Source organism: Sus scrofa, chromosome 14 (genome assembly GCF_000003025.6).
Source record: "Sus scrofa isolate TJ Tabasco breed Duroc chromosome 14, Sscrofa11.1, whole genome shotgun sequence".
Classification (NCBI taxonomy): Eukaryota; Metazoa; Chordata; class Mammalia; order Artiodactyla; family Suidae; genus Sus; species Sus scrofa.
The window spans coordinates 141,684,216-141,703,432 of record NC_010456.5 but is presented as its reverse complement, the minus strand read 5'-3'; the positions used below and the strand labels follow the sequence as shown (position 1 = coordinate 141,703,432).

At 48.1% G+C, this 19,217-nt stretch overlaps 1 protein-coding gene across 2 annotated transcripts; it reads right to left on the bottom strand.

Annotated features, from left to right (window-relative positions):
- Positions 355 to 12,696, bottom strand: CYP2E1 (cytochrome P450, family 2, subfamily E, polypeptide 1). Of its 2 annotated transcripts, XM_005657509.3 has the most exons (10): positions 12,488 to 12,696; positions 11,404 to 11,563; positions 8,484 to 8,631; positions 7,781 to 7,930; positions 7,336 to 7,496; positions 5,379 to 5,555; positions 4,217 to 4,358; positions 2,120 to 2,307; positions 1,486 to 1,627; positions 355 to 749 (listed from the first exon to the last, which is right to left on the bottom strand). In XM_005657509.3, the coding sequence occupies exons 3-10, from the start codon at positions 8,548 to 8,550 to the stop codon at positions 559 to 561; spliced, it is 1,218 nt and encodes a 405-aa protein (XP_005657566.1). In that variant the 5' UTR covers positions 8,551 to 8,631; positions 11,404 to 11,563; positions 12,488 to 12,696; the 3' UTR covers positions 355 to 558.

Below are 19,217 nucleotides of genomic sequence, written 5' to 3'. Positions count from 1 at the left end.
ATGTTAATATTAAGAGATAATAACAGATGTCTGGGTTGACTGTTCAGACATATTCTAATCTTAAAATATAGCACAGGATGACCCTCTTAGTGGACCCAAGGGTATCTGGCTTCACATTCTAGGGAAAGATGGCGGGAGATACATGTCGGACATGGCTAACAAGTCCTCCAACGGATTCTTTGATTTCCAAACAGCAAAAGAGTGTCTGTACTCTTTTTGTGAACCCTTTATCAGATACATTGACTCTGATGACCAAACTCTACTTTTTCAGAAGAGTTTAGTTTAACCTCCAGGGACATGTTCCTACTCATCATGGTTTCTAGGAACCCAACACAGACTCAAACTAAGACATGGTTAGCTTTACTTACTTTAATTGATTGTACAAAATCTTTTTTGGACTTTGCTTTCAAATTCTATCTGAAGGATGTGGGCTGGAAGCAGCTTCACTGGCCCATTTGATTTCCTATGGAGCCCGGGCTGCGCTCCCTGTGGGGACACTGGGGACAGGAGGCCTCCAGGTCAGCATCAAGGAACCAGGGCCTTTCGAGCACATCTCCCTCACACTTGTGAGCGGGGAATGACACAGAGTTTGTAATGGGGGGGAATCTTGGCAAACCCAATCGTGATGGGGCTGAGGTCGATATCCTTGGGGTCAACAAGAGATTTCAAGTTAAAGTGCTGCAAGATGGCAGCCATGAACAGGAACAGTTCCATGCGAGCCAGGCCCTCTCCGACACACACCCGCTTTCCTGGAGGGGACAACAGCACTGATGAGATGCTACCTCAGGAGAGACAGCAGGGGAGAGATGGGTGGGAGGAGGCCATGTGTAAACCATCACCCTAAGCAGAGTGGCCTCTGTCTGCCTGTTGAAAGGAAGCCCAGAGTGGGCCTTGGTGTAAGAGTGTCAACAGCATGTGTGTTCAGGGACCAGCCTTCACACAGCCTCAGCCACCCGGACTCAATGCATAAGCTGTGCTAGGGTGGGAGAAGCCTGATGCCCTATGGGAAAGTAGGGGGCCCCAGGTGGAAGCCAGTGCTCTTGTGTTGGCTGTGAACATTTTCGACTTGCTTACAGATCTGCCCTCACACCCATATCTAAGGGAAGGCCCTGGGAGGGCAGCCAAGGGCTGGGAGGGTCAGATGGTCCTACGGTGAGTCCAGGTAACCAAACATTAGCTTCTGCTTGGGACCCTTGTTTAAACTTATGGAGAATTACATAATAAGTTTTTGAAAGATTTTCACTAAGTTCTATTAAATAAAGAGTTTTAGCCCTGAACGAAGTGAACTATCTAAGGAAAGAATAACTCACCCTCAGCCCATTCCCAGAGACTTCCTGAGAGAGATGTCACTTAGCTTCTCTAACCAGGGAAGAGTACATTTGGCTCATGTTGCAGACAGAAATCAGGCACGTGATACATCCATATCACACATGGGGCAGAGAGCAGGAACTAGGGACAGCTCCCACGGGAAGGAGCTCTTCTTACCTGCGGAAAATGCCTTGAAATGATCACTGTACTTGAACTTTCCGTTTTCATTCAGAAAGTGCTCTGGCTTAAACTTCTCCGGCTCAGGGAATTCTTGGCTGTCATATAAGACGGAGTCCAGTGTCGGAATTACCACTGTGCCCTGAAAGGAAGAGAGGCTGTCTTAATTAACACAGTATGGGCTTTCCCCCAGTTGAATTTTACATACCATTTAAGATGGTATGAGTCCCGCTGGGGAAGTTGTTTCCTTGAGGACAGACAGAAAGCTGGTGGGTCATGATTAAAGTGCAATGAGTGCGCTCATCTTTTCAGGGGAGTGACTCCCCCCAGTTACTCATCCAGGGCTGGATGCTGCTGTTGTTGTCTGCCTCTAGTGTTGGAACACACCGCAACTCCAGGCACTGTCTGAGGAGCCCCACTCCCAGGCTGCCTCCATTTCTGTGGTCACCAGGTCCACATGGTGCCTACTGGGGGAGCAGCACTCTGTAGGGTAGGGATGCTGGCCCAGCCCCCAACATTCAGCCTCATCTGCCAAGAGGAGGTGTCCTTGGTTCCCATCCTGTTTGCTGGCAGGCTGGCTGAAGAGCCTGCAGGGTGGAACTCAGGATATGCACTGCAAGCTCACACATCTGACCTTGGGGATGATGTAGTCTCTGAATACTGTGTCCCGGGTTGCTTCATGTGGCAGGTTGGAGGGAATGAGGTCGATGAATCGCTGAATCTCATGTACCACGGCATCCAGGTAGGGCATGTCCAGCCTGTCCTTGATGGCAGGGATTCTGTTTGGACCAATGACCCTGTCAATTTCTTCATGAAGTTTCTCTGCCAAGATATGTAGGGAATCAATGCATGAATCAAAGCTGTTCAACTTCCATCCACCCAGTAAATACTTACAGAGCTTCAGATTATTGGATAATTCATCCACACTTGTCAGTAAGAGCTAACCTCTGTCTGCATTCATGTAGTTCTTTACGGCCTCTGTTATCTTAGCTGGTCATGGCTAGTCCCATTCTTATCTTTATGAAGGAGTCGAGAATAAAAAAGGATCTTGGAGATTTCTACTTGGAGGGAAACTCTGTATTAATTCTGTCTGTATTAATTCTTACCCCAGGTTAGTTTGTTACATGCTTCTAAGGAGTATGGAGATGACTGGAGAGAGGAAATAGACATGCATGGTGCACTCTTGAGGAGCCCTGGGAGGCAGGAGTCTGGAGCCCCTGTCCACGCAGAGGCAACAGCAGCCTTTGGCATTTGCTTGGCCTCTCTGTGTTTGAAGTTGCCTGTAGGCCTTTGTAATATGTTGAGAGAACTGCAGAGCTCTATATAGTATGGTAACCAAGGAAAGCTTTTAGACACACAGCAATACGTGTCGTATGCTGATTCTCAGTAGATGGTAAATGTGAGAAGTCATGCAGAGAGAGGCTACACAGCAGTCCATGGATACTGCCGAGTTTTGGGGGTGAGGTAGGGAAGGCAGGGGGCCTTGGTTGGCTCTGCACCCTGCTTTCTTTTCAAGACCTCTGAAGCCAAAAATATGTGTTAAACTTGGCAATGGATATATGGGTGTCAGTCATATTTATATTCTGTATTTTTCTCTACACTGGAAATACTTCATAATTAATCATGTGAAGTGACTTCTGAATCTGTGGCTTCCCTAGCTCAGAAGCTCCTGTAGAACTCCACAAACCCTTGGGGACTTCGCTTAGGGGACTTTCTGCCCCTTTGCCTTCACCTTTCTCTCACATGGTAAAGCAAATGCTTTGGAGTCAGACGGACCAGGTCTGATCCCAGACAGGTCATGGATTCACTGACCTGGGGGAAATTACTTCATACTCTTTAATGTCAGTCCCCCAAAATACAGTGTATTAAAGGGCTAATCCCCATGTCTGGCACACAAAGGAGCCTAAACGTGCACAGCAGCAGCAAGCATGGCTCAGGTAGTGAGGAGTTCCTTGGAGCGAGGATCCCTAGCTCTGGGCCCAGCCCAGTGGAAGGCAGGGGCTCCAGGCCTGGACATGGGGATGTCACTCTGGCCCCAAGCAACAGCTCCTTTCCCTCATCTTTCCCAGGAGGTTGGCATGGATCGGACTGTTGGCACATTGGTGACACTCACATTGCCTCCACTAGGCCCATGTGGGTGTTTCTAGTGCCTGACACTTTGAAATTGCTGCCCCCAAAGCCTGATCCTCCTCCAGGGCACTGTGAATCCCACCTGGCCCAGGTGCTGGGGAGGGGTCTGAAGAGGGAGGGCCGGGTCCAGGGCAGCAGGGTGCCCTGCAATGATATTCCTGGGGTTCACCTCTGATTCCCACTCTTCCGGTCAAGTGACACATGCCAGGAGGCCTCACCTCTGGTCTCTCCTTCTCCCTGACCTGCATGGAAGGCCAGGTCTTACTCAGGAGCAATACGGACATTTTTCCCCTGTCATAAATGGTCCATGTCATTGAGCAGATGCAGATGGCTTTGTGCTTTTCCACTCATGCTGAGCTTTTCTCTCCACAATCTGGGGTGTCAGTGGGTGTGGGAGGGCTGGGGGCAGGGTGCCTATCATGTACAAGGACACTTCCCCCCAAAACATTCCTTCAGCGATCGCAGTGTCACTCCTTCAAAGGTTAACAAGCAGTGCCAGCCCTTGTTTTGCAGATGGAAAGGTGAAGCCTACTAAATGCTCCAGGCTGGCCTTCAGGTGTGATGGCCACATGACCTAGGCCCTTGCCGTCACTTGTCTTACCTTCAACCTCTGGGTATTTCATGAGAATTAGGAGCCCGTATCTCAGGGTGGTGCTGGTGGTCTCTGTCCCCGCAAAGAACATGTCGGCCACGGTCACGGCAATGTTGTCCAAGGTGTATATAGGTTCTGCACTGTATTTTTCCTGCAGATGGTGGTGACAGGGCCTCAATACGGGGATATCTTCAGACGGGTGAGAAAGAGACCCTGTATCCCTCAGCAGAAGACCACCTCGCAGCCCTGCCAACTCCACAGGGAGTGCCCCTACACAGACACAATCATCTCTACTGCACAGTTAGGGAGCCGAGGCTCCCAGGAAAGGGGCTGTGGTCAGGACAGTGCCTTTGGCTAGGCTGTGTTGCCTGTGCCTCTTCTACACCATGGAGGCCCATTCCAGGGGAAAAGGTACTCCCTGGCCCTGTGCCATGACCTCCATCAGCCCAGGGCTGAGCTGTGGGGCCTCTGCTGGGGTGCCAGAGCCTTTGGGTCCCAGGAGGCAGGGAAGCCACTGGGAAGCAAGACACGGGGGAGGGGGAAGGGACCCTCCAGCACAACCCAGGGAAGTTACAGAAAGCCATGTGTGGACCTCATGTGTGGTTCTGGAGCCACACATGATGCCAAGGAAAGAGAAGAAGCTTGACTGATCTGGATGGGGAACCTGGAGGGGCTTCCAGGGAAGTGGTACTCAGAAGACCTGGACCTTCTTGAAGTTGTGCACAACTGGGGAGTTATGTGCTGACCAGGAACACTGAGGGCCTCTCCCCAGATGAGACATAGTCATCAGTCAGTCCATCAGAAGAGGCTAAGAAGCATGGGCTGGAGGGAGCCAACATGAGAGTCCCACTCACCCCGTCCCACAGCCCCTGACAGCTCCCCCAAGAAAGAGCATTTTTTGGCCAGCACACTGGACAGTACAGTGGTGTGGAGGGTGGGCCAGGCAACCTGGCTATGAGTTGATATGTGTGGTGTCATGCTGAAGCCAGTGTGTCTGTGCAAATCTAAGAGCATCAGAATGCATACAAGTAGGGCGGTGTGGACACCACAAGTGCAGGCCATAATATAAATCTGAAAAGTGCATCCCTCTCCCCACCCCACTGCAAGCCCATCTGTGAAGAACCCAGAACTTGGCTCCACCAGGTCTGGAAGCCTCAAGCTGGGAGGGTACCTTCTCCATTTCCATCAGCAGGGTGTCAGTGAAATCTCGAGGACAGCTGGGCTCCAGTGAATCCCGGTGGTCCTTCACTCTTTCTAAAGCATAATCTTTTATTTCAGATATATTTTTCATTAGTTTCCTATGGCTTCCAGGCAGGTAGCGTAGATAGCCTGAGAAATTATTATAAAGCTAGAGAGGGGGAGGGAGAGACAATTGTCTTACTATGTATTTTTTTTTTTTTGATGCAACAGCATTTTATGTACTAGACTGATCACCTTCTCCAAACCCAAATTTATGGCTGTCACTATTGTACTATATAGGATAATTTGTCTTAAAGTATCTTGGGGCACCATTCTTCAAGGCTGTGTGAGTTCTGTGGTGGGAATATGAGCACATAGGCAGAGGGACAATATGTCTGCTGTCTGGTGGGGACTGATTTTTTTTTTAAGGTAGAATCTAGAATTTTATTTAGATATTCACTAAGCTATTGAAATTGGTACCAGACATACATAATAAATCTCCAAAAATAGAATCTGAAAGGCACTTTCTGCTTAGGGCAAGCAGTCATGGAATAAGTAAACAAGCTGGCATCTCTGTACCACACCAGCTTTCTCCACGGTCAGCTGCACCAGCTCTGCTTCTCTTCTTTTGACACCAGCTAGAAGTCTAACCCAAGATTTTCCAGTAGGACACCTTGGCCTATACCTGAGAATTCTAGAAACATGTTAAAGGAATCGTGGTATTGAGGAAAAAAGAAAACTCTCTTAAAAGCTGCCACCTGAGGTGTATGGCTTCTCTGTACGTATGCCACACCCCAGAATACAATAAACAAGCACTTAGACAATGTTCAAGAATGAAGAGCTTTCCCTCCCACCAAAAGCACTGCTCTCTGAAGGAAGCAGGTTTCTCTGTAGCTACATTAGCTGTTCTGAAAGCTCATTGGACCTGATTTTGAAAACAAAACAAAGTTAAAGCCCCAGGGGGAGTTATTGTGCAGTGTGGAGCACTCAGTCTTAGAAAGAAAGAAGTTATCTGGCACCAAAGTGTGCAACCTACAGACCCTCGGGTACTGCCCTGTGACTTCTCTGTGTGATATCATGAGGGTACCAACTGCCTGTTTTTCTAGAGCTAGGCATTGGTGGTTGGGGTAGTGATGAAACCATGCATAGGACTGGTTTACTAAATAAAAATTTATTACATACATCCTCCTGAAAAAAAGGATCCAGCCAAAAAGTGGAGATTTTGATTTGATGCTGTTTAAGAGGTGGCAATTAAGAGTATAAGCACCAGGGAGAGAGTTTAATGGTAACTGCCTTTTTTTTTTTTTTTAATGTCAGGCTAGAGCTACAGCTGGAACTTGCATTATATGCAAGAATGACTGGGTAGGAGCACTCCTGGCAAAGAGCTACATAATTAGAAATGGATCAAGTTATAGGGGGATAAGGGAAGGCTTCACATTCATAACACAGCTCAAGACATTACAAATTCATGCTGACGAGGCTGTGACATTGCCAGACAAAGGCTGTAATGGAACCATGAGTACTTTAAGTGCACATTACAAGGACATTTTCAGAATTTAGTGAGAAAGTCCATGCAGTTAGGATTTTAGAAGGTTCGGTGATAGGGCACAAAGGTTCAGTTTCAAAACATTATTTGCTACAGTGCTGTTGGTTTGTTTCCAGGAAGTTACGTGGATCACCTACACTCACTAAATTCGTTATAATGGTGAACAAAACACCTGGGGACAGAATTGGGGGGGACTGATTCTAAAGAGTGAAATGCTAAGTGTTCGAGGTTAGCAAGGGGGAAGGGTGGGGCCCATGGAATTCTCCAGAAGGGACATGCAGGCCACCTAGGTGGGTATGCCTATCTGTCCATATACCCCAATGCCCCTTCTCATCCTTCTCCTGCTGTGAACCATCAACCGATGATAGGCACAGGCCAGGCAAGAGGGAGGAAAGTGCTTCACCTGGATCCAGCCAGTACTGAGCAGGTAGAAGTTCTCATTGAACATGCTCATTAACCTCAGACAGGTCTTGTCATTGTAGTCAAAGTGCTGGCGGAAGAGGATGTCGGAGATGACATTGCAGGGTGCGCAGCCGATGAGGAAGGTGGGATCAAAGGGCTGGCCTGGAAAACAGGGGAGCTGTCAGGGCGTTTGGCTTGCGGGTGTGGCGGGAGGGATGTCTCCAGTGCCTGTGAGGAGACACCCCTAGAGCTGTGATAATTCCTGGGACGTGGTAGACCACCCAGGTCCTCTTTCCTGTTCAGTTACTCAGGATGCACCAACTACTCCCTTGACGGCGTTGCCTGCTCCCTGGACCAGAGGAGAACAATTGGTGGAATGGTGTCTGTGAGTGACAGGGAAGATGCCCTAGTCATCAGGGGCAGGATCCAGGCCAGGACATACGCACCATGGGTCTTCCTGAGTGCCTCCAGCAGGAAGTGGGCCTCCCTCTGGATCCGCTGCTCATTGCCCTGTTTCCCCATCCCGAAGTCACGGAGGGTGGTGAGGGAGAACCGCCGAGTGTCCCGCCAGGTTGGTCCATTATTGAAAATGACCCCTGAGGAAGAGAGAGCCGCAGAGCTGTTACTCCAAAGGCTCCTCTTGGGGGAAAGGGAGCAGAAGTGGAGGTGCTTTGTGCTCTGCTCTGCAGGGAAGGATTGATCAGCCCAGAAAGAGACCCCCTCTGGGGAGAAGCCTCTAGGGGTGGCTGGTTTTCTCTGCTGCTCCTGTGAGCTCTTCATCCACCAACCTCCTGCCTTTCTCCACTCTGCCACACATTTTCCCCAGGTGACCACCACCAAGAAACTCCCCCACCCCTGCCTATTGACTTATTTCCTTAAAGCCATAAGTTTTTAATGATTTTTGACCCTCACACTATAGACACCTCAACTTGCACTTTTTAGCTTCACAGCAAATCCTTTCTAAGGTCATTGGGCCCCTGACTACATGAAAGTCTGAGGAAGGCCAAGGCCCGGGAAGATGGGCCATGCGTGAGAGCTGAGCATGATGGGGGCCCCCACAGGAGGTATCCCTCAAAAGGACAGCTAGACAGCCTGCAGGGGAAGCCTGAGAGACAATGGGAGGGGAGGAATGTGACCCAAGGAGGTTACCATTGAGAGGAGCCAGTGGATGGACAGGACGACCACTGAGCGGTGTGGGGGCACTGAAGAGGCCCATTTACAGGTGTCATCCACCAAGTTAAAGGCTCAGGAGGGACTGAGTTTTGGGTGCTGTGTTCAGGTGTCCTTGTGCCAATTCCTGGGGGACATGACAACGTGTGAGTGGACACTGCATATGCAGCCCAGCTGCCCAAGAAGACTATCCAGTCTCGTGAGTGGCTATGAGATTAACCTGGGCAGGACTCAGGCAGCTTATCCCGTCCTGACCTGGGACACAGCATGTGAGGGAGTGTGTGCTGAGGAGGCCAAAATCATAGCTGCAGCTGTGCCCCTAGCCCTGAGGGCCAGAGAAGCTGTGCAGGAAAGCAGGAAGGAGACAGTGCTGCAAGACCACCCCAAAGAGCTTGCGATGAGGGGAAGAAGTAGTTGAAGAGGGAGGGGCACAGAAGCAGGTAATTTTAAAATGTACTGGGAATAATTACATAGAAAGAAAGACAGAAAAATGTGAGGAGAGGAGTTCCTGTCATGTCGCAGTGGTTAACCAATCCGACTAAGGACCATGAGGTTGCGGGTTCAGTCCCTGGCCTTGCTCAGTGGGTTAAAGGATCCGGCGTTGCCATGAGCTGTGGTGTAGGTTGCAGGTGTGGCTCAGATCCCACCTTGCTGTGGCTCTGGCATAGGCTGGTGGCTACAGCGCTGATTAGACCCCTAGCCTGGGAAACTCCATATGCTGTAAGAAATGGCAAAAAGACAAAAAAAGAAAAAAAAAGAAAAATGTGAGGAGAGGTAGATAGATATATATATATAGAGAGAGAGTCAAAGAGAAAGAGATGGAGACACAGAGATAGAGACAGAGACAGAGAGACAGGGACAAAGAGACAGATTTGGAGAGAGAAGGAGACAGATTCCAGAGCAGCCACCCTCCTTTTGAATCCAAACAGAGGCAATGATGGCTCCTCTATGAGAGCTTTGGGAAGGAAGACTAACCCTGAAACGGTGGGTGCGGCCCTCTTGGCACATTAACATGCAGGCGCTGCATACGCTACAGGAATAAGGGATATTCACTCATCACTCCTGGAGACCAGATGCAGCTCTCATCCAGGGCCTAGCTGATGTTCAGGGTCACCCCTTGGCCATGGTGGACAAACAAAGACAGGACTTTGGAGTCCCCAGGCAGGAGGCAGCCAAGCCCCTTGTGCCCCACCTGCAGGATGGAGAGGCTGGCCCTCCCTGCCTGGCTGCTTCAAGGGGCCCATGACTTGGACCAGGGCTGGCAGTTAAGGGCTCCCCTGAGTGAGGAAGGAGCCCTTTGACCCCAGAACTCCTAACCTCCTGGGGCTCTCCTCCAGTACATCTCCTCTTGAGTTTTAATGAGGAGGTTGTGGTGGTTATTTTTGCTTTGGGCAGCCCCAAAGAAGCAAAACAAAGCTGCGATGTCTACAAGGGACAATCAAATGCCACCGACTACAACAGGAGACAACCTTGGAAATGTAGACTGGAAAAATGAAGCAAAAATGCCATATTCAACTGCAGCATTTGGAAGTTCTACATAAAATGGATAAAAGTTCTCTAGAAGCTCACCACCAAAATTGAGTCAGGAAGAGCTAGGGGCTTCCAAGTTTTGTAGGGTAGGTGGGACACAGTTTCATTCTAATCTGCTTTGGAATCTCATTTAAACACCAGTGAGCAGAGGGTAAAGGACAAGCAGGTGAGGTTGGAGGATGGCAGGTGGTACAGGGAGCTTTCAGGGCTGAGAGCTAGAGGAGGGGCGCCCACCCCGGGTTCTAGGAGATCCCAGGAGACACGGAACATGGGGTCTGAAGCCAAGAGCCTGGGAAACACTCAGAAAAAGATCAGTTAGACCACCAAAGCCTCTTCCTACTGCAGGAGGAAAACTCGGAGTTCTGGAGACATGGAGGTAGTGGGAGAGGAAAGAGAGATGAACTGGGGAAAAAAGGTCACAGGGAAATCTCAGCACCCCTTTCCTTCCTGGTCTAAGAACAGTCCCAGGTGGGACATCAGAGGCCCCTTCAGTGGAGAAAAGGGTGCCCCCCCCTGCCCCCAGTGAGCAGACCTCAGTGGATGGAGCCTCAATACCCAGGAGCAGTTGAAGCTGTGAGTGGAAGAGCTCCCCCAAGAGACAGAGGGCCTGGGAGGCAGGAAAGTCTGCAGAGCAGAGGCCCCCCCCCCACCTCCGTCAGAAGGGCTCCCCTGTCCTAGGCTCCCCCTCTGTCAGGAGGACTCCTCTGTCCTAGGCATCCCCTCTGTCAGGAGGGCTCCCCTGTCCTAGGCATCCCCTCTGTCAGGAGGGCTCCCCTGTCCTAGGCATCCCCTCCGTCAGAAGGGCTCCCCTGTCCTAGGCATCCCCTCTGTCAGGAGGGCTCCTCTGTCCTAGGCATCCCCTCTGTCAGGAGGGCTCCCCTGTCCTAGGCATCCCCTCTGTCAGAAGGGCTCCCCTGTCCTAGGCATCCCCTCTGTCAGGAGGGCTCCTCTGTCTTAGGCATCCCCTCTGTCAGGAGGGCTCCTCTGTCCTAGGCATCCCCTCTGTCAGGAGGGCTCCCCTGTCCTAGGCATCCCCTCTGTCAGGAGGGCTCCTCTGTCTTAGGCATCCCCTCTGTCAGGAGGGCTCCCCTGTCCTAGGCCCCCCACTCTGTAAAGAGGCTCCTCTTTCCTAGGCTCTATGAACAGGTCTGTCCTGCTGGGCAGAGGCTGGCTGCTCCAGGTCTTGTGCACTTTGAGTGGATCTCATACAGTAGCTTTGATCAAAATGTGCAGAGCAGTGATGCACTCAGTGAACACCCCATCCACCCCCTAGGTTGTCTGAGAATGGCTTCACCTTTCTGTCTTCAGTATGTTGTTGCTGTTATTTCAGTTCCTGCCCCCCACACCCTCCCTCAAAAGTAGGACCCACCTTTGTCCTTGTGCACTTGGAACGTGGGGATTTCCCCTCTGCCAGAGAACTCATTCTTGTAGTGGAGCAAGACCTCCTTCACGGCCTTGTAGCCGTGCAGGACCACAATGCGCCGCGAACCCAGGTACACAGTGAACACCGGCCCGTAACGCTCTGCCAGCTGTGGAGACCAGCAGGCCAAGGAGTGAGCCACTAGGACTTGGGGAGGAAACATGCCCTTTAAACTGACCCCCAAAGTCACTACTGTTGACCAGGAGAACCAAGAGGGACCTAGGGAAGACCCTCCCCACTGAGGATTCCGTAGGGAGCACATTGCTATGCCCTCTGCACATGATCCCATGCGCTTGGGTGCATCAAGCTCCCCTCCCACCCTGATACAAATAATTGGGCAGCCGACTCCTCCTGGCCCTGCTGAGGCCCCTTTGCCCACATCCAGCCCACCATCCCCACTGTCTGTTCTCCCCAGTCAAGGTCCTGGACCCCAGGATGCTGCAGGAGGCCCTGGAGCGAGACAGCCAGAGGTCTATGAGCCCATCTTCCTCTGCTTTGCATGAAGCTGGTCAACACCTTCCAAGCAACTCTGTGCTCCAGGGCATTCTTCTATCATCTCATTTAACAGATTTACCAAACATGTAGCTTTTGCATTTGTTAGCTCATTCACGGTTCACAACAGTCTACTGTGAGGTACCAGGTGGGCTGGTCAACACTTCACTTTTCATCCTGTTCGTTGGCACCTACAGAAAGCTCTAGGTTGGACCCAGCCAGTGTGCTCCTGGAGTCCATGCGTGTCTCTCCTTGCATCTCAGTGGCAAACGGCAGCAGCCACACTGGCCTGCCCATGCCTCCCAATGACAAGGCAGTTAACACTTTGCTCAAGAGGGGCCTCCAGGCCAGCCATGGCCAACGCTCCATGCCCAAGCTGTACCACTAGCTAAATATTTTGAATATCACACTTGGATGCTACTGCTAATTTAGTTAATTCATAATAAGATCTTATTGAATAGCAAATTGCCCGAGTTGAATGGACACATTTTACATCTAATTCTGGAATTCTCCTACCCCACAGAAACAATATTTCTCTTACCATGGTGAAGGATTTGGGAATATTCTTAAGGTCCAACTGGAAAATGTTCCCAACGATGGGCAGTGGGAAAGGGCCAGGGGGAAGTTTCCAGCTACTGTGGATGTGCTTCCAGATGGAGATGAGCAGCAGGGTGACCAACCACACCAGCAGGGCCACCGTGATGCCCAGGGCAGTCATGGCTCCTTCAGGGGATCTTTCAATGTGTGGAGATGCTCCTGTGGAGAGGCAGCCTTTTATAATGCATCCTTGAGAAGGAGGGTGACCAGCCAACCAATGCCACCTTCCTTTTCCTCCAGCCCAAGATATAGGTTTATTATTAGCTGCTGTTGGCTATCAGTTCAAAGGCTGATCCCTGAGGCGGTTACCCCTTAGAACTCCATCCAGACACTCACTTCCTCTAGCCTGGGCTCTGCCAACACTGGCTGCTGACACCTGCACCAATGTCAGTAAAACATGTCATCCAGTTTAGCTCCACCAACCCAGAGGTCAGAACATAGGGTGGGGAACTGTCCTCTCCTTTACCTTGGTTGGACAAGAAGGTCATATTTACATGGGTTTGTTTGGGGTAGGATTTATGTAAGGCGACATCAATGATGTGCCGACCGTCTTGCTCCATCTCCTGGTGCAACTCTCAGCCTCCGAGCAGGTCTGTCTGAGCAACCCCAGTGGTACTGAGTCATCAGCAGCCAGCCTCATGGGCCAGAGAAGGGAAATTCAGTATCTGAATTTCACTCCACTTTGGGAAATCAACTGGCAAATTCAATGGGGGAGGAAAAGAGAAAGGAAAAGAGTTGACAAATTTCAAAAAAGTTCATCTCTGATTACTACCAAAAAAGGGTATATTTTTACTGTAGAAAATTAAGGGATAATTACTGTTTAGAGTCATTTTGTCAAATTCTAAAAAAAAAATTAGTATTTTAACTGTGTTTGTTTAAATCTGTGCTAATGTGTGTGGACATTCTCATTTAAAATAAGAGCTCCAAACTATTTACATTCACCTTTCTGTTAGGTTGTTTCTGGGGACTTTGCAGAGATTTTTACAGGATGTCTGCAGTTTCATTTTGTCTTCTAGTTGTGACATAGGGAAGATCTTAATTTCTAGGTTGTAATTTTATACATTTATATGGTAATGCATCGTTGAATACAAAATATGAAGAAAAGAACAAAAATCACCTTTTGAACTGTTACTTATATAAAACCAAGGCTTCGTTCCACACCCTGCATTCTAACCCACTTTCCCTTCCAGTTTTTTAGCAATGTGGCAGGCCCTCGATTGCTCTTGGTTTAGAAATGCAGCCCCATTACTGATGTCTGACTTAACTCTCCTGGGTATGAAGGGGCATTGACCTGGCAGGGGTTTCGGGCCCGTTTTGTGCCTCATGTGCTAGTGGGCAGCAGGCTCTGCAGAGTTACTTGTGCTCTTGTGTTTCCTTTCTAGTGGCTGCCAGGGGGGCAGGACCCATTTCCAGGAGAGAGATCGAGCCACCTTGACCCCTCTGCCCTCCTATTCTGCCCTGCCAGGCCTGCCAGACAGACACCTGGGTCCATGCAGCAAGTCTTGCTTTGGTTTGTCTCTCCTGCTGGGGCTGGAGGGATGGGCAGAGTCAGCTTTCCCTGGGGCTCCAATTCAAGCCCTGATTGGTGGGCGTGAGGACAGGATGTGTGTGAGGCAGAGCAGGGCCCCTGGTTCCCACCGGCCGAGAATACGTACATCTGGCAACTTATCTGAACATGTGCACCCCGTGGAGGGGTTCGAGGGTGGGTGCAGGTTGGCCTGGACTTTCCCAGGGATGCCGCTGTGGTCTGGGGCTGAGTCCCGCTACTCCAGGTCCTCTGTGAAAATGCCGTTGGATGGCCAAATGACAACAAATTCTAAAGGCAGGATCTTTTGGAAGTAATGACATTTTCAAGCACTTACTTTTGAAAGACATCTGTTCCTGCCTTTAGAAGGCTGTGGAATGAAGCCTTGGTAGTAGCTTTGCGCCTATATCTATAGGTAAAATTGGGCTTCAGATTCGTATGTTTTATTATGTTCTATAAGAATTGTGCTAACTCTAGAAACTATTGGAATTCTATCTTTCTCTATTGTCAGGAAAATTTAAATTGTCAGATAATTATCTGGACTTACAAATTTTGAGAGAATGCACTGGTAGAATATTATGGAAAGGCCTTACCGAAGTTAAACAATTGTTTAGAAAGATTGGAAAGATCGTCTCAATTAGGAAAGTAAGACATGCTCCTTGTAACAATAACCCAATCTAACACTTCCTTTTTTTTAAATTTCTGATTTTTATTTTATACCTTATGAAAGATTTCTTCTGCTCTTACTTTGACTCTGAATCATTCCTGGGCACACATTTCAAAAGCAGATGTAAACAAGTATCTTGGTTAAAGTGTACCTGAAACAAGTTCCCCTGTCCAGGTGTCCAGGGAAGGGCTACCTTCAACACTGGTAGAATTAGTGGCAGTAACTTGAAATAAAGTCCTGGGAGAACAGCTGAAACCTCTTTTTAAAAGCTTCCTGCAAGGCTTTTTAACAATACAGAGGGAATATTGTGTAGGGAAACCATGGACTTAGACAACTCTAAGGAAACTTGTTTCAGAGAAGTTGCATCCAAATGGTTATTCTGGGTACAAGTTCCTATCAGATATAGAACTTGCAGGTATTTCCTCCTATCCTGCGGGCTGTCTTTTTGCATCCTCAGTGATATTCCCTGAAGCACACACGGTTCAAATTTTGATGAAGTCCAATTGATCTGTTTTTTTCCATTGTCATTTTTGCTTTGGTTTGTATCTAAGAAATCATTGCCTAATCTGAGGTCACAAAGACTTAACTTTGAGGCTTTTTCTCAAGTGTACAATCCATTTGGGGCTGTTTTGCGGATGGAGGGTTGATTTAAGAATGCTCTGCTGGAAATCCCCTCATACTCTATATAGTAAAAGGTTGAGAACACCCAGATAGAAACCTAGGCAGGTTTGTGTGTAACATTTAATGCACTCTGGGCCAAAAAGGATGACCTTGATAAAAGCCAAAAATCTCTCCCAAGTAAACAATAGCAGAGAACACACAACTTCCCAGTGTCCAAAGGGACAGTCAGCTTGGCCCAGGAACAAAGTGTTTCACATCAAAGGGACCGGGGATTTCATGCATGTGTCCTCTTATCTCTCCGCGAGCTCTGCCTTTATCTTGGGGCTGCTGTTCAAGATTCTGGGAGCAGGCAACACTGTTCCCCCACCTCCAAAAGTGTTAGCCCCCCTGTGTGGGAGAATCCCCCGTGAGCGGCTTCAGCTTACCACGACTCCGCGGTGGTGGTGGTGATGGTGGTGGGGCTTAGAAATGGACGGGTCCCACAAAGGACAATGATGCCTGTAGAATACAGATGGACCTAGAGGGAGGACCAGCTGCTGTGGGACTCACCAGAGGGACCAGAAGAGAAGTGAAGGAAAAACAGCCTCGAGCAGCTTTGGCCCTCAGTATCTTCAATGTCGCACTTGGTACACTGAGAAGACTGTATAAGGAATTCCTTCTGTAAATTAGGGTACAATAACATTATGAACACCAAGCAATCCACTGCTGAGCCCAGAACTGCAACCTCCCCTTCCAACTGCCTCAACCTGCGTCTGTGACACATGATACCATTTAAGGTCTTAGGTGTTTGAACCCCTTGACCTTGAGCAGTGTGCCCAGGTGGTCCTGTCCATTGACAACACTTAGCACTAATAGATTTCTTCCTTCCTTCCTTGTCTTTTTAGGGCTGCACATGCGGCATATGGACCTTCCCAGGCTAGAAATCAAACCGGAGCTGTAGCTGCTGGCCTATGCCACAGCCACAGCAACACCAGATCCCAGCTGTGTCTGTGACCTACACCAGAGCTCGTGGCAATGCTGGATCCTTAATCCACCGAGTGAGGCCAGGGATTGAAACTGAATCCTCATGGATACTAGTCAGATTCATTTCTGCTGAGCCATGACGGGAGCTCCACTAATGGATTTCTTAATGTTTGCCATCTGGTGGGCATAGAATGGTGTTTAATTCTGATTCCAACTTTCATTTCTCTGATCATGAGTGAAGTGTAGAATCTCTTGATATATATTTATTTGTCAAACTTGGATCCTCTTCTGTAAAAGGCCTGCTCATGTACTTACTCTTTTCTTGTGGATTCTGTCCTTCTCTTACTATTTCTAGGAATGCTTTCTGTATTCTAGTTAATGATCTTTTTCTCCACTTCAATATAGCACAATGATTTTTCCTCTCTTCTGGCTACCTTTTCGCACTATCTGTGGCAGTTTTTCTTTGATAAACACATACTTTAAAATTATCAGTCTTTTATTTGGGGGTTAGCACTTCTGGGGGTTTAAAAGTCTGTCCTTACCCCAAAAGATGAGAAAATTAGTACCCCATTTGTAAAGTTTTAACTTTCACTTTTACATCTTAAATCCATGTGGAACTGATTTCTGTGTATCACAGGCTAAGGATAAAATTTGATTTTCCCATATAGATATTAATCTCACAGGTCGCATAGCTTGTACAGTGCAATTAAGTGTGGTGCACAGACTGCTGCTGTCTGTACTGAGACCAGGACAGAAACTGAGAAGAAGCAGAAACACATACAAACTTTGACATTGCTGTGCTTTCCAAGCACTTGACCTTTCTTCTAGTTAAGTCACTTTTACCACGTTTTTAAAAATATTGGCCCATAACAGATAGGAAAATTTTTTTTAACTATGCAATAAATCAACTCTTTACTACACATAATCTCAGAAGCACCAGCCCAGTTGAGGCCCCTTTATGTAAATGTTCCACTAGTGCTTGAATAGTTGCATGTTCTATGATGGTGAGGTTATTCAAATGTCTTTCTTGCTTTTAAAAACATTTGTTTGTGTGCTTGACCTCAGATGGACAGAGGACTATTAAAACCTTCAGATTTCTTCCAGCGGGCCTATCAGTTTTTATTGTAAACATTTTGAGACTATTTGGCCAGGTGCATTGAAGCTAGTTTGTCTGATAACCCCTTGTGCCTCACACTCTATCTTGCTTGACATGGGTCTGGCTTCCTGTCGAAGGTATTAAAGGCCAGCTGGGCTGACGGTAACTTGTGAGACCAAAGGGTTGCTGGTGGGTCTGTTGTTTCCTAACTCAGGAATGGGAGATTTTGGAATGGGAGCTACATGCCTCACAAGAAACTATGGGCCAGTCTAACAATACATGATCTTCTTTAGATTTCACACCCCTTCAAAATCTAGACAGAGGTAACCATCCAGGGAAACGTGGGGTAATGAACTTGTCACTGCAGTGCTGCCTGTTATCCAGAAGTGTGTCCTCTGCTGACCCAACTTGCCAGAAACCCATCTTCTCTCCTCCATTTATGGCTCACAAAATGGCTTCCAGTTTTCTCATGAATCAGCTAAGAAATGATGGAAATGTAAAGATAGGATTGGGAGAAATATTGGCCAAGAAGGAAAACTCACACTGGCAGAAGTGATGAGGTTAATAATGGACATGAGCAAAAAAACTAGTTGATGAATCAGATCTTCATTGTATATTTAAATGGAGAAACCAACATAGAGGAAGACCATTTGTGTAAACAAATGGAAAAATATTAGCTATTTTATACAGGAAATTGGCCAAATATTAGACCATATGAAATGTGTTTTAATGAAAAGTCATCCATGTTGGCACAGTTTTGTTTTAAAAGTGCTTATTTATGAGAAAGTATCATCTGAATTAATATAGCTTTACATTAAAAGTGCAGAGAATAAACGTTCAGGCCCAAAGGTCTCCAGCCTTCCTTACTTTTAAGTATGGTCTGGGAGAACACTTCAGCTGCAGTTGAGGGCTCCCTGGCTAAGCAGCAAGGGGATGGAGACCCCTAGTGTACACAGTGTTTCAATGCATTTTTAAATTTACTGAATAGAGTTGTCCAGCACTTATCTACACACAGTTGCAATTAAATTTGTTTAAACACAGTGCTTTCAATCTTAGCTGCACATCAGAGTCACCTAGAGAGCTTTCAAAAAATACTGATTCCAGAACCCCCTAAACCAACTGCACTAGAATCTCTGGGTATGGGGGCATGAAGGAGAAGCAATGCACAGTCAGGGTGAAGAGCACTGCCTCATAGATGACACCTGCCAGGGATGTAAGAATGGCTCAAAGTAAATGGAAAAGACAAAAGGAAGGTACAGTGGGAGAGACTGTAATGAAAGAAAAGCAGAAGGAGGAGCAATAGGTCCAGAGAATAAAAACAAGCATGAAGAATGAGTGTGGCTAAGAAATGGAAACAGTTGCAAAGTTCATCTCAGTCTAAGTGGAAAATGAAGAACAGGGCACACTTAAGTCATTACTTTCTTTGTTATAACTGATGATAACAGTGACGATGACAATTATGTTAAATATGATGGTGAGGATAGTGATGATGACAATGAAAATGATGAAGTTGATGATGGTGGTGGTGATGGTGAAGATGATGGTGATGGTGGTGGCAATGGTATAATGACGAGGATGATGGGGATGGGGTGATGGTGATAGTGATGGGGATGGGGTGATGGTGAAGATGACGGTGATGGTGGTGGCAATGGTATAATGATGATGGGGATGGGGTGATGGTGATAGTGATGGGGATGGTGATGGTATAATGATGATGGGGATGGGGTGATGGTGATAGTGATGAGGATGATGGGGATGGGGTGATGGTGATAGTGATGGGGATGGTGATGGTGAAGATGATG

Coding starts and splice junctions, on each gene's coding strand:
- CYP2E1 (XM_005657509.3), bottom strand. CDS start 8,550: ATGGGCCTCTTCAGTGCCCCCACACCGCTCAGTGGTCGTCCTGTCCAT. Junction 7,497..7,780: donor GGCACTCAGGAAGACCCATG/GTGCGTATGTCC, acceptor CCTGTTTTCCAG/GCCAGCCCTTTGATCCCACC. Junction 2,308..4,216: donor GAAATACCCAGAGGTTGAAG/GTAAGACAAGTG, acceptor ATATCTTGGCAG/AGAAACTTCATGAAGAAATT.